We start from the raw sequence: 11,376 nt of genomic DNA on the forward strand, positions 1-11,376 counted from the left end.
TAGTTATACTACCCTAGCAGATTGGTATTGAAATAACTAGTGTTGTTGAATCATCACAGTGGTGTCAAAATCTTTGTTGACTACATTTGAGGATACTGGAGTGGTTTGCATTTGCTTCTCCAGTTCATTTGACAGATGAGGAAACTAGGCAAATGGGATGAAGTGACTTGGCCAGGGTCTCAGAATTATTGTCTCAGGCTGGATTTGAACTCACAAAAATGACTCTTTTTGACTCCGGGACCAGCACTATCTACACTGTACCATCTAGATGCCTTTAGATAGCCCCAAAGTGATGCAAGACAGAAGATGGTGGTGAAGGATAACATACAGCAACCACCAGCAGACCAATAAATAGCAGCAGAAAACTTCAGTGACCTTCAATATTAGAGGTGTGAGTTGCTTTTCCAAGCCTGTGTGCTTTGATCACAGGCTCCCGCCATGTGGGCCACTTACACGTGTCTACTCCTCCCCTTAATGGTGTGGGGGGTATGGTATGTATGACCCTGCCTTTAAGGCAAGATTAATGCTTGATTACTGCTTCTCTTACCATTGCCTTTTGTTTAATGCAGTTCTTTTGAACTGTGTCCTCAGCTCAGCTAGAAGTTATGGTTTTGAGTTTAAACTTGGGGGCACATAGTTTGTATGTATGTGGAGGAGTATGTGAGGGACCCCAGGTGCCATCTATGTATTATCTCATTTAATCCTGTAATAAGTGCCACTACTGTTGCCTGTAGTATCTGTGCTCATAACTGAATTATTTCTGACATTTTCCTGTCTCTCTTCCCATACATTGAGTCAGTAATCCAGCTCTCTATAAGATCTCTCATATTATCTGAATTCATTTCTTTGTTCTCATACCCACCTGCAGAATCTCATCACCCATCACAGGCTTTTAAGTTCTAGCACCTTTATTTCCTAGATATAGGAATGTAGATAAATCATTTAAACTCTTTGGATCTTGGTTTCCTCATCTGTAAAATGGCGGGGGAGAGGGGGTAATTTATTTATTTTAAATAAGGGCAGCTAGATGTCGAAGTGGAAACAGCACCTGGCCTGAAATCACAAAGACCTGAGTTTAAATGTGACGTCAGAGGCTTATTAGTTGTGTGACTCTGGAGGAGTCACAAATCTATTTTCTTCAATTCTTCATCTGTAAAATGATATGGAGAAGGAAATGACAATCACTCCAGTATTTTTGCCAAGAAAATCTCAAATGGGGTCACAAAGAGTTGAACACAACTGAACAATTTTTTAAAAATCACTCCTCTTTGTTGTAAAGAAAGCATTCCAGTGGTTCTCAAACTTTTGTCTTCAGTATCTTTATCCTATTAAAAATTATTGAGGATCTCTCCAAAGCATTTTTGTTTATCTGGATTATATTTATAGACATTTACCACATTGGAAATAAAAACTATTTTTGAATTTGTAGACTTTCTAAAAGGATTTCAGAGATCCCCAGGATTCTCTAGACCATACTTTGAGAACCACTGATTTAACCTTACAATGCTATGTGAGCTATTATTGCTCCACTAAAGCATGACCTTGATTGATTTCTCATTCATCAGGTGAAGAAATGGTGAGTTTTGTGAAATTATGCCAGGACAGTGCAAGATCTGAAGGTCTTACTAATTTGGAAGGGTGTTTGATAAGAGGCAAAGTGTTGGTCACTCATTGCTAGCAGATGATGGTTTTGGTCAATTCATGAAACTGTCTACCAACGCATGGAGGAAGTATAATAGGCAACAGTAGAGGGAGCCTCCTCCACTATGCAAATGAAATGATGGATTTTTTTTTAGGAGTGTAACAACATCATTACATTACCTAGAATACTGCAATGGGCTACTTACTGAAGGGTCTTCTTATCAAGACCTTTCCCTGCACCTCCAAATTAACTTATATCCTATTTCTTTATTAAGCTTCTTAAGCTGAGATGTGATAATATGCCACAGCAGGCTGCTTGAAAACTTTCAATGATCCTTTGTTGCCTTTTTTTTTTTTTTAAGGCAATCAAGGTTAAGTAATTTGTTGAGAGTCATTTAGCTAGTGGCTGAGGGTCAAATTTGAACTCAGATCCTCCTGACTTCAGGACTAGTACTCTGTTCACTGTGATGCCCAGTTGCCCCTTGATTTCCAAATAAAGTTCAAATACATGATATTTTGGTGCTCACCATGCTACCTCCTCCCCTTCTAGTGTCCCCCACCTACCTCGATAACCTTATCTCACATTTTATCCTTTCACACATCAGTGCTCCCCAAACACATCCTACTTCCACATCTCTATTCATACTGTTTCCTACATCTGTAATACCCTCCTCTATGAGTATCTCTAGTTGTAGATATTCTGTTTTTCAGAGTCCAATCTCAATCTCCAAGTGGTTTTCAAACATTTCCAATTGGCTATCCACTTATCTTAAACTCACATGTCCAAATAAGATCTCATCTTTTCCTCCAAACCCTGCCTTCCTACTACACCGCCCACCTCATTTCTGGAGGGCAACATAAAATCTAGGAAGCATCCTTATTTTCTCACCTTCTCTCACCCCTCCACGCTGTAGCCAAAGCTTGTCAATTTTCCCTTTTCAGCATCCCTCATACACCCTCTTCTCTCTTGACATTACCTGTCAGGTCCTTTCTCAAAGTAAACTGCCAAGTATTCCAGCTCTACTGCAGAGGGCACAACTCTGTAGATCTGGCCACACTGTTTGAATGCCAAATGCATTATTATTTTATTTATTATTATTTTATGGAGAACTCATATAGGCCAAGCCTTCATAAGGTGGTTAGGAAAAGTGATACAAAGACATTCTCAAGGTGTCTTTTAAGAACTTTAGAATCGATTTATGACAGGGAAGACACTGGCACAGGACCCCCCAGCATGGCCTGCCCTCATTAGAAAAAGTGTTGTGCTCTGTGAGCAAAACAGAATTGAATTAGTTCAGAAGAAACATAAGATGTGCAAAGTTGGAGAGTCCACCCCTATTGTTCATAAGGACTCTTTTGTGTCCAACTTGTGGCAGAGCCTTCTGAGCTCGTATTGGTCTATCAGCCACAGTTAGACACACAGAAATTCAACTCCAATATAGTGATGTCATTTTGGTCATCTCTGAGAACAAAGGGCAACCACTAACCAAAAAATGCAGGCCCCCATCTCCTCACACCTGGACCACTGTGCGAATCTGCTGGTGGGTCAGCCTACTCCAGGTTCTTCCCACTCCAATACATCCTTCATTCATTCAGCCCCAGTGATTTTCCCAAATCACAGGTCTGATCATGTCACTTCCCTACTCAATAAACTCCAGTGGCTCTCTATTGCCTCCAGGATCAAATACAAAATGTTCTTTAGAACATTCAAAGCCCTTTCTAACCAGGTCCACTTCTATCTTTCCAGTCTTCTTACACCTTACTCCCACATGTATTCTTTTGTCCAGTGATAGTGGTCTCTTGGCTATTCAACAAACAAGACATTCCATTTCTTGATTCTGTTCCTTTTTCTTAGCTGCCCTCATGCTTGGAATACTCTCCCCAACCCCAATTACACTTTGACTTCTCTTAAGTTCTAACTAAAATCTCATCTTTTACAGAAAACCTTCCTCAATACTTCATTCCACTGCCTTCCCTTAGGTTGTTTTGTATACGTGTTTGCATGTTGTCGCCCTCACTAGATTAAAAACTCTTTGAGGGCAAGGATTGCCTTTTGCTTCTTTTTTGTATCCCCAGAGCTTAGTACTGTTCTTGACACATAGTAGGTACTTAGTAAATATTTATTGATTGATGGATTAGGAAAAAAATCCTTTCTGAATCTTCTCCTAGCTCACCCCAGAACAGTTTGTACTCTGAATATTTATTCAAATTTAAATTATTTGAATCTTGTGTATTTGTCTCATTATTCAAACTAGACTACAAAATCTTTAAGGCCAAGAAATTTCCTTTTATTAATCTTTTTTTATTTTAAATCTCTTCCAGCACCTAGTATAATGCATTGTGCACAACAGATTTCTTAGGAAATATTTGTTGATTGAGTGAAAGAGTGATTACATCACATTGCCTGAACAGAAACTCTAGGACAACTAATTTCATATAAGGTTGAAATGACTTTCTGAAGAAATAAAAATGTAACACAGTAAATGACAAGAGAAAAAGAGAATTCAGGTAAAGAACTAAAAGGTAAGGAACAATGCAAGATAATTTATTATTAAACACCAAAAGAAATAGATAAAAATAACAAATGGTCCAAGCGAACTCTTCCCTCTCCTCATTCTCTCCTTCCCCCTCCACCCTGCCCAGATTTTGCCTGCAGAACAATATCTTACTTGGGAAAAAAAAAGTATTAACTTGGAATAAGAATCAACATCAACAGAAGGCATCAGGATCAGGAATTAAGAAGGTAGGAAGTAAGGAAATCTAGAAATCCCTTTCTTCCTTCTTCCCTTCCTTCCTCCTTACAAGATCAGGTGAACTTTCTATCATGGGTTGATATGCCCATAGGGGACCAGGAATCAAACGTGGGTAAGTCATGTATACTCTTCTTGGCCAAATGGTTTGGGCCTTTAAAGAGACTGTAGGCATAGATCATGACAAAGGGTAACCAGAAGGCATGGATGATCATGCGAGAAATTTGGCTAATCCACAGATAATACTTTACTGGCTGAAAGGCCGGAATGATGGCCTCAGAGATTAGCAGAATTAGGATACAGTAGATGATTTCATAAATGATGATCCAGAAACTGTAGATGAGGAGACCCAGGTAGAATTTCATATACACAGAGTAGAGGAGGATACAGCTAGCCAGGAGAGTGGTGATAGATAATAAGATGATGATGTTATTCTTGCGATTGAAAGTCCAGAGGACCAAGCCAGAGAGCTCTTCATAGATGTTGAATTTGTTGGGATCCTTACCAAAGGAAGTCGTCTGGTTCAAGTCAAGAATGAGGGACTGGATGGTCATGAATATGGTGAAAATACCTCCTATGCAAGATCCCCATTTGGGGCTTATCTTGCATTTTTGTTGCCAAAGCAACCCCTGTAGAGAAAGTTTGAAAAAACAAAATTAAAATTAAAAACTGCTATGGAAAACAGATGTCAGAGCCAGCTATGGCATCAATCAGTTTAACTAGTCTGTCAAAAGTCAAAAGTGATAAAAGGTGGTGAAAAGAACACTGACAAGAGGAATCAGCAGAATTGGATCTTAAACTTGGTTTTACCATTATTTAAAATAAATATATTAAATGTTCTCAAACTTTTGAGTCTGGGGATTCCTACATGGTGGTCTCAAAAATTAATGAGGATTCCTTTATACTCTTAAAAATTGAGTCTCCAAGAAGCTTTTAAGTTTATGTTTTATATGGGATATGTCATGTAGCCCACAAATATATTTATGTGTCTGTGTATGTGTGAATACATATACAACCATAATAAAAATTAAAACTGAAAAATCTTAAATGTCTTTATTTTAAAATTATAATAATATGTTGCCATGTGTTATGTCATTTAAAAACACTGCTAAATAATTGAGTAATAACTTTAATAATCTGTTAAAAGCTAACATGAATGGTATGTTTTTATAAAAAGTAACTATTTTCAAAAAAAAAAAAGAAGAATGCATTGATTTAAATAGGTTTGGGTTTTTTTTTTTTGTTGTTTTTTTTTTTTTGGTGTTTCCTCCCACCAAAAAATCTCTTTAATATATGGCTTAATAGAAGACAGCTGTATTCTCACATCTGCTTCTGCACTCAATCTGTTGTGATATGTTGTTTTGACTAAAGTATATGAAGAAAATCTGGCCTCAAACCAATATATAGTTGGAAATGACGGGAGTATTTTAATGGATAATATCTTAGTATTATTGTGAAAATAGTTTGGCCTCGTGAAAAGGCCTCCAAGAATCCAAGGATTGTACTTTGAGATTGCATTATACTATTGAGAGAGAGGATGTTATTTCTCCAACCTGGACCCCAGCTTCCTTATTGATAAAATGGGAATATTTATCATATTTGAATAATTCACCTCCCTGAACTGTTGTGAAGAAAGTGCTTTAGATAAAGTTTGGAACATCTGAATTTGAATGCTAAGAATACTGCTGCTGTTGCTGCTACACTACTACTATTATTACTACTACTAATATTACTACTAACACTACCACTACCACTTCTAAGCATGACTACTGCTACTGCTATTACTAATACTATTACTATTACCACTACCACTACCAATTTTATCATGACTACTATTGCTGCTACTACTATTATTACTACAATTACCACCACTAATACTACTTCTACTATTACTACACTAATATTACTACTTCCATCATGACCGCTACTACTACTACTACTACTACTACTCTTACTACTACTACTACCACTATTATTAGTACTTTTATTATTACTACCAGTACTATTACTACTTCTATCACAACTACTATTACTAACTACCACTACCACTACTATTAACACTTCTATTATTACTACCCCTACTACTATCAATTTTATCATGACTACTATTGCTTCTACTACTACTAATATTACTACAATTACCACCACTAGTACTACTTCTAATATTATTACTTCTATTATGATTACTGCTGCTACTACTACTACTACTATTACTACCACTATCACTACTATTAGTACTTTTACTATGACTACCACTACTATTACTACTTCTATCAGAATTGCTACTACTACTACTATTACTACTACCTCTACCACTACTATTAGTACTTCTACTATTACTGCCACTACTATTGCTATTTCTATCATGAGTGCTACTACTACTACTATTACTACTACCATTACTATTAGTACTTCTATTATTACTACCACTATTATTACTACTTCTATTATAATTGTTAGTACTACTACTATTACTACTACTACTACCACTACTATTAGTACTTCTACTATTATTAGTTACTATTACTATTACTTTACATGACTAAACCCTAACATATGATGCCTAAATCTCATCATTGGGTGCTAGACCCTTAACACATCATTTGCAACTAGCATTTGCTGTCCTAATTCACATTATTATGACTACCCTGCAGAGGCCTTCAGATGCCTGGATCATAACAATTCAAAATTGTTAAATTTTTGGTGTGAGCATTTACATCTCAGAAATCATGGTCTGAGTTTTGTGTTTTTTTTGGTTGATTGTCTAGACTTAAAAATGTGGTAGAGAAAACATTAATAATGCGCACTAAATTTAAAGTATATTCTGCATCCTTTTTTTCCAGTTAGCTGATATTAAACATTTAGCAGCATACCACTGCCTGGACACTCCTCCTTCTCCCTTCCATCTTCTAACAGTAATAGAAAAATCCATGTAGTGCCCTAAACTCACCCTACTTTTCTCCTCCCATTCTTAGGAATGAAATCTTTGCTCCAGGTTAATCCCTTATCTCCGGGATCTGGTCAGAATTCAATGAGAACATCCCACTTTTCAAATGGGATGGCCCTCTGTTCAAATCCCAGAGTTCAGGATTAATAATCAAGCAATTCCTCAAATGATTAATTCAAATATTTATTAAACACCAGCTATTATGCCAGGCATCACTAACTATGAGAAAGAAGTTGAAAGAATAAAAACAATCCCTACTTGAAATGAGCTTGTATATATATAGATATAGCAGGTACAAATAAATATGTTAAATATGAAAAAATTAATTAATAAAATTATATATTCATATCATACATACTTATTGATAACTAAGGGTCAGAATGGATAGAAAGCTGACCTTAGGAGTTAGGAATTCCCAAGTTCAAATCCAATCACTGACACTTACTAGCTAGGTTTTAAACCTCAGTTTCCTCACTTATAAAATGAAGGTAATACTAGCAGCTACCTCCCAAGGTAGTTGAGAGGATCAAATGAGAGTATTTGTAAAACACTTTGTGAATCTTAAATACATGCTAGCTATTTTATGTGATGTATATATGCGCCATATATATTATAATACTGTTATATACATAGGTATATATGTATTTATGTGTCTATTGGTAGCCAGATGACTTGTTCAGTAGATAGACCCTAAGGCCTGGAGTTAGGAAGACCTGAGTTCAAAACCTAGCCTCAAATACTTACAAGCTATCTGGGAAAGTCACTTTACCCTGCTTTCCTCGGTTTCCTCATCTGTCAAATGAGTTAGAGAAGGAAATGGCAATCCAGCCTTAATTCACAAGGGAAGGAAATGGCAATCCACTCCATTATCTTTGCCAAGAAAACTCCATGGTCCATGGAGTCATCAAGAATTGGACATAATTGAACAAGAAAATATGTATGGTTACACAGAGGGCATTCCAAATGTTTTGGAGACATTGTAAGCTATTTAAAAATATATATATATATATATAGATAGGGCATCTAGATGGCACAATGAATAGAGCACCAGGCCCAAAGTCAGGAGGACCTGAGTTCAAATCTGGCCTCAGACACTTAACACTTCCTAGCTGTGTGACCCTGGGCAAGTCACTTAAACCTAATTGCCACAACAAAGAGAAATAAAATTAAATACATATAGATATGTAACTGCAGGGCAACTGGGTGGCTTAATGGATAAGAGTGCTGTACTAGGAAGCAGGAAGACTCATATTCCTGGATTAAAATCTAGTCTCAGACACTTACTAGCTGTGTTCCTGAACAAGTCACTTTATCCTGTTTTTCTCAGTTTCCTCATCTGTAAACTCAATCTAGAAAAGGAAATGGCAAATCTTTGCCAAGAAAACCTCATATGGGGTCACAAAGAGTCAGACACAACTGAAAATAATGAAACAACAATATATACACATGCACAGTGCTCATATGCATATAACACATTCATATTATATTTATCATATAAATTATATATCAGCATATATATGTGCACATACATACACATAGAGTATGACAAAATTTGTACAGTTTTAAGCTATTAAAGCACATCTATTTATATGTATATGTATATGTATATGTGTGTATGTGTGTGCTTGTATATATACAATAAGAGGATGGGACAGGAGGAGATGGGGATACTCATAGTTACCTAAAAACATTTCTTCTACCCTTAGGAGCTCAAAATATGATTCTAAACTTGGTATATCAGTCTAGACTCATAGCCCAGGAAGCCTCTCCTTGTCTCTCCCTTCCCCTTTTCAGTTCCAGGAGAATGGAGCTGAAATAGGAAGATTGCCCTCACTGCTCACTTCCCTCAATCCTGCCTTAGCATGATATGCATTCTGGTGGCTTGTCAACGTACGAGGGACAGCTGTCAGGCCACTGATGGCCACATGATCTGTCCCTATATCCTTCCTAAAGAGTCCTACAGTTATCCTTAACTTTATTATCATTCTCCCTCCTCCTATGAGACTCCTGACTCTTTCTTTTAAACTTGCCCCCATTCAGTTACTAAGATTGTTACTGACCTGTCCTCCATATCCCCCTTCCTCTTCCCATGAGTCTCCTCCTGACCCTTTTCCCAGAATCTCCCCAACTCATATACTAAGACTGTTACTAGACTGTCCCCCATTATTACCCCTCCTCTTCCTGTGAACCTCCTGACCCTTCCCTTAGACCTCCCCCCACTCAGTGACTAAGGCTGTTACTGGACTGTCCCCCATTATTACCCTTTCTCTTCCCATGAGCCTTCTTCTCCCTTCCCCCCAAATCTCTCCCACTCAGTGACTTAAGACTGTTACTGGACTTTACTCCATTATCATCTTCCCTTTTCCCATGAGCCTTCTGACCTTTCCCCTGAACCTCCCTCACTCAGTGATTTAAGACTGTTACTGGACTGTTCCCTATTATTATCCCCCCTCCTCTTCCCATGAGCCTCCTGACCCTTCCCCCTGAACCTCCCCAACTCAGTGACTTAAGACTGTTACTGGACTGTCCCCCATTATCATCCTCCCTCCTCCCAGCAGTCTCCTGACCCTTTCTAGATCTCCCCCCCACTCAGTGACTTAAGACTGTTACTGGACTTTTCCCTCTTCCACACCAGCTCCCTTCCCTTTGGCCCAGGTAGGCACATCTTTTCAAAAGCCAGGGTCCCCTTCTCTCCTATTTCCTCACCAATTCTGCTATCCCAAGGTCACTTTTTATATCTGTAATAGTTGGAACTTTGCTTGTGCTTGGGGTCTTCTCTTCCATCTTCAGGAGCTGAAACTCCTTTACTCTAACTGGGTCTTGAAGCAGGCCACACTTGGAGCTGGGATGGGAGAGCAGAGGGAGGTGGGGGGACCTCAGCTCAGTTCTTATGTCCCTGGTTTCCTCCACTGGAGAGGCTGGTCTGCACTAGGGGCAGAACAGATGACCACATCACTTCCCCCACCAATCAGACAGGAAGGATGGTCAACTCTTCCTCCCCCTCCCCCCCTGCTCCCCATTCTAGTGTCTGGTGGGAGAAACCACCTAGGAAGGGGCTGTTGTCAACCCCCTATCCTATTTTGGAATCACAGAGATGGATTGCATTGGACCTGGGTCTGAAAAACCGGGATTCAAATCCAGACATAGACCCTTCTCCTCCTAACACACTCAATAATATTTTTTCAATTATATGTAAAGATAATTTTCAAAATTCACTTTCATAAAATTTTGAGTTCCAAATTTTTTTCTCCCCTCTCCACTCCTCAAGACAGCAAATAATCTGATATAAATTCTACATATACAATCATATTAATATTATTTAACATTAGTCATGTTGTGAAAAAAGAATTGGAAAAAAGGGGAAACCCACGGGAAAGGGAAAAAAAATCAAAAGAGTAAAAATAATATGTTTCAGTTTACAATCAGATTCCATAATTCTTTCTCTAGATCTGGATAACATTTTCTATTTTGAGTCTTTTTGGAATTGTCTTGGATCATTGTATTGCTGGGAAGAGCTAAGGTGATCATAACACAATTGATTATCACATAGTCTTATTGTTAACTGTGTACAATGTTCTCCTGGTTCTGCTCCACTTAATATCAGTTCATGTAAGTCTTTCCAGGTTTTTCTGAAATCAGACTGTTCATCATTTCTTATTCTATCATATTCATGTACTACAACTTGTTCAGCCATTTCCGAATTAAGGGGTATCCCCTCAATTTCCAATTCTTTGCCACCACAAAATGCTATAAATATTCTTGTATGGGTAGGGCCTTTTCAATTTTTTTATGATTTCTTTGGGTTACTGATCTAGTAACAATATTGCTGGATCAAAGGATATGCACAGTTTTATAGTCCTTTGGACACAGTTTGCCAAATTGCTCTCCAGCATGTTTAGATCAGTCCACAAATCAACCAACAATGTATTAGTGTTCCATTTTCCCCACATCTTCTCCAACATTATTTTCTTTTTTTGTCATATTAGTCAATCTGATAGGTGTGAGGTGATACCTCAGAGTTAATTTTATTTTTTCTAA

At 37.8% G+C, this 11,376-nt stretch overlaps 1 protein-coding gene across 1 annotated transcript; it reads right to left on the reverse strand.

The window, feature by feature from the left end:
* Nucleotides 1-3,924: 3,924 nt before the first annotated feature.
* On the reverse strand, nt 3,925-10,301 carry TMEM217B (transmembrane protein 217B). The gene is made up of 2 exons (XM_051996827.1): nt 10,045-10,301; nt 3,925-5,020 (listed from the first exon to the last, which is right to left on the reverse strand). The coding sequence occupies exons 1-2, from the start codon at nt 10,120-10,122 to the stop codon at nt 4,448-4,450; spliced, it is 651 nt and encodes a 216-aa protein (XP_051852787.1). The 5' UTR covers nt 10,123-10,301; the 3' UTR covers nt 3,925-4,447.
* Between the last annotated feature and the right edge of the window lie 1,075 nt (nt 10,302-11,376).

The sequence above is a fragment of the Antechinus flavipes genome, chromosome 4, assembly GCF_016432865.1.
Source record: "Antechinus flavipes isolate AdamAnt ecotype Samford, QLD, Australia chromosome 4, AdamAnt_v2, whole genome shotgun sequence".
Taxonomy (NCBI): domain Eukaryota; kingdom Metazoa; phylum Chordata; class Mammalia; order Dasyuromorphia; family Dasyuridae; genus Antechinus; species Antechinus flavipes.

What these genes read in the sequence shown, in the direction of transcription:
- TMEM217B (XM_051996827.1), bottom strand. Translation starts at nt 10,122, where the DNA reads ATGGAAGAGAAGACCCCAAGCACAAGCAAAGTTCCAACTATTACAGAT. An exon ending in ACCTTGGGATAGCAGAATTG is followed by an intron (nt 5,021 to 10,044) that starts GTGAGGAAATAG and finishes CTTTCTCTACAG; the next exon opens with GGGTTGCTTTGGCAACAAAA.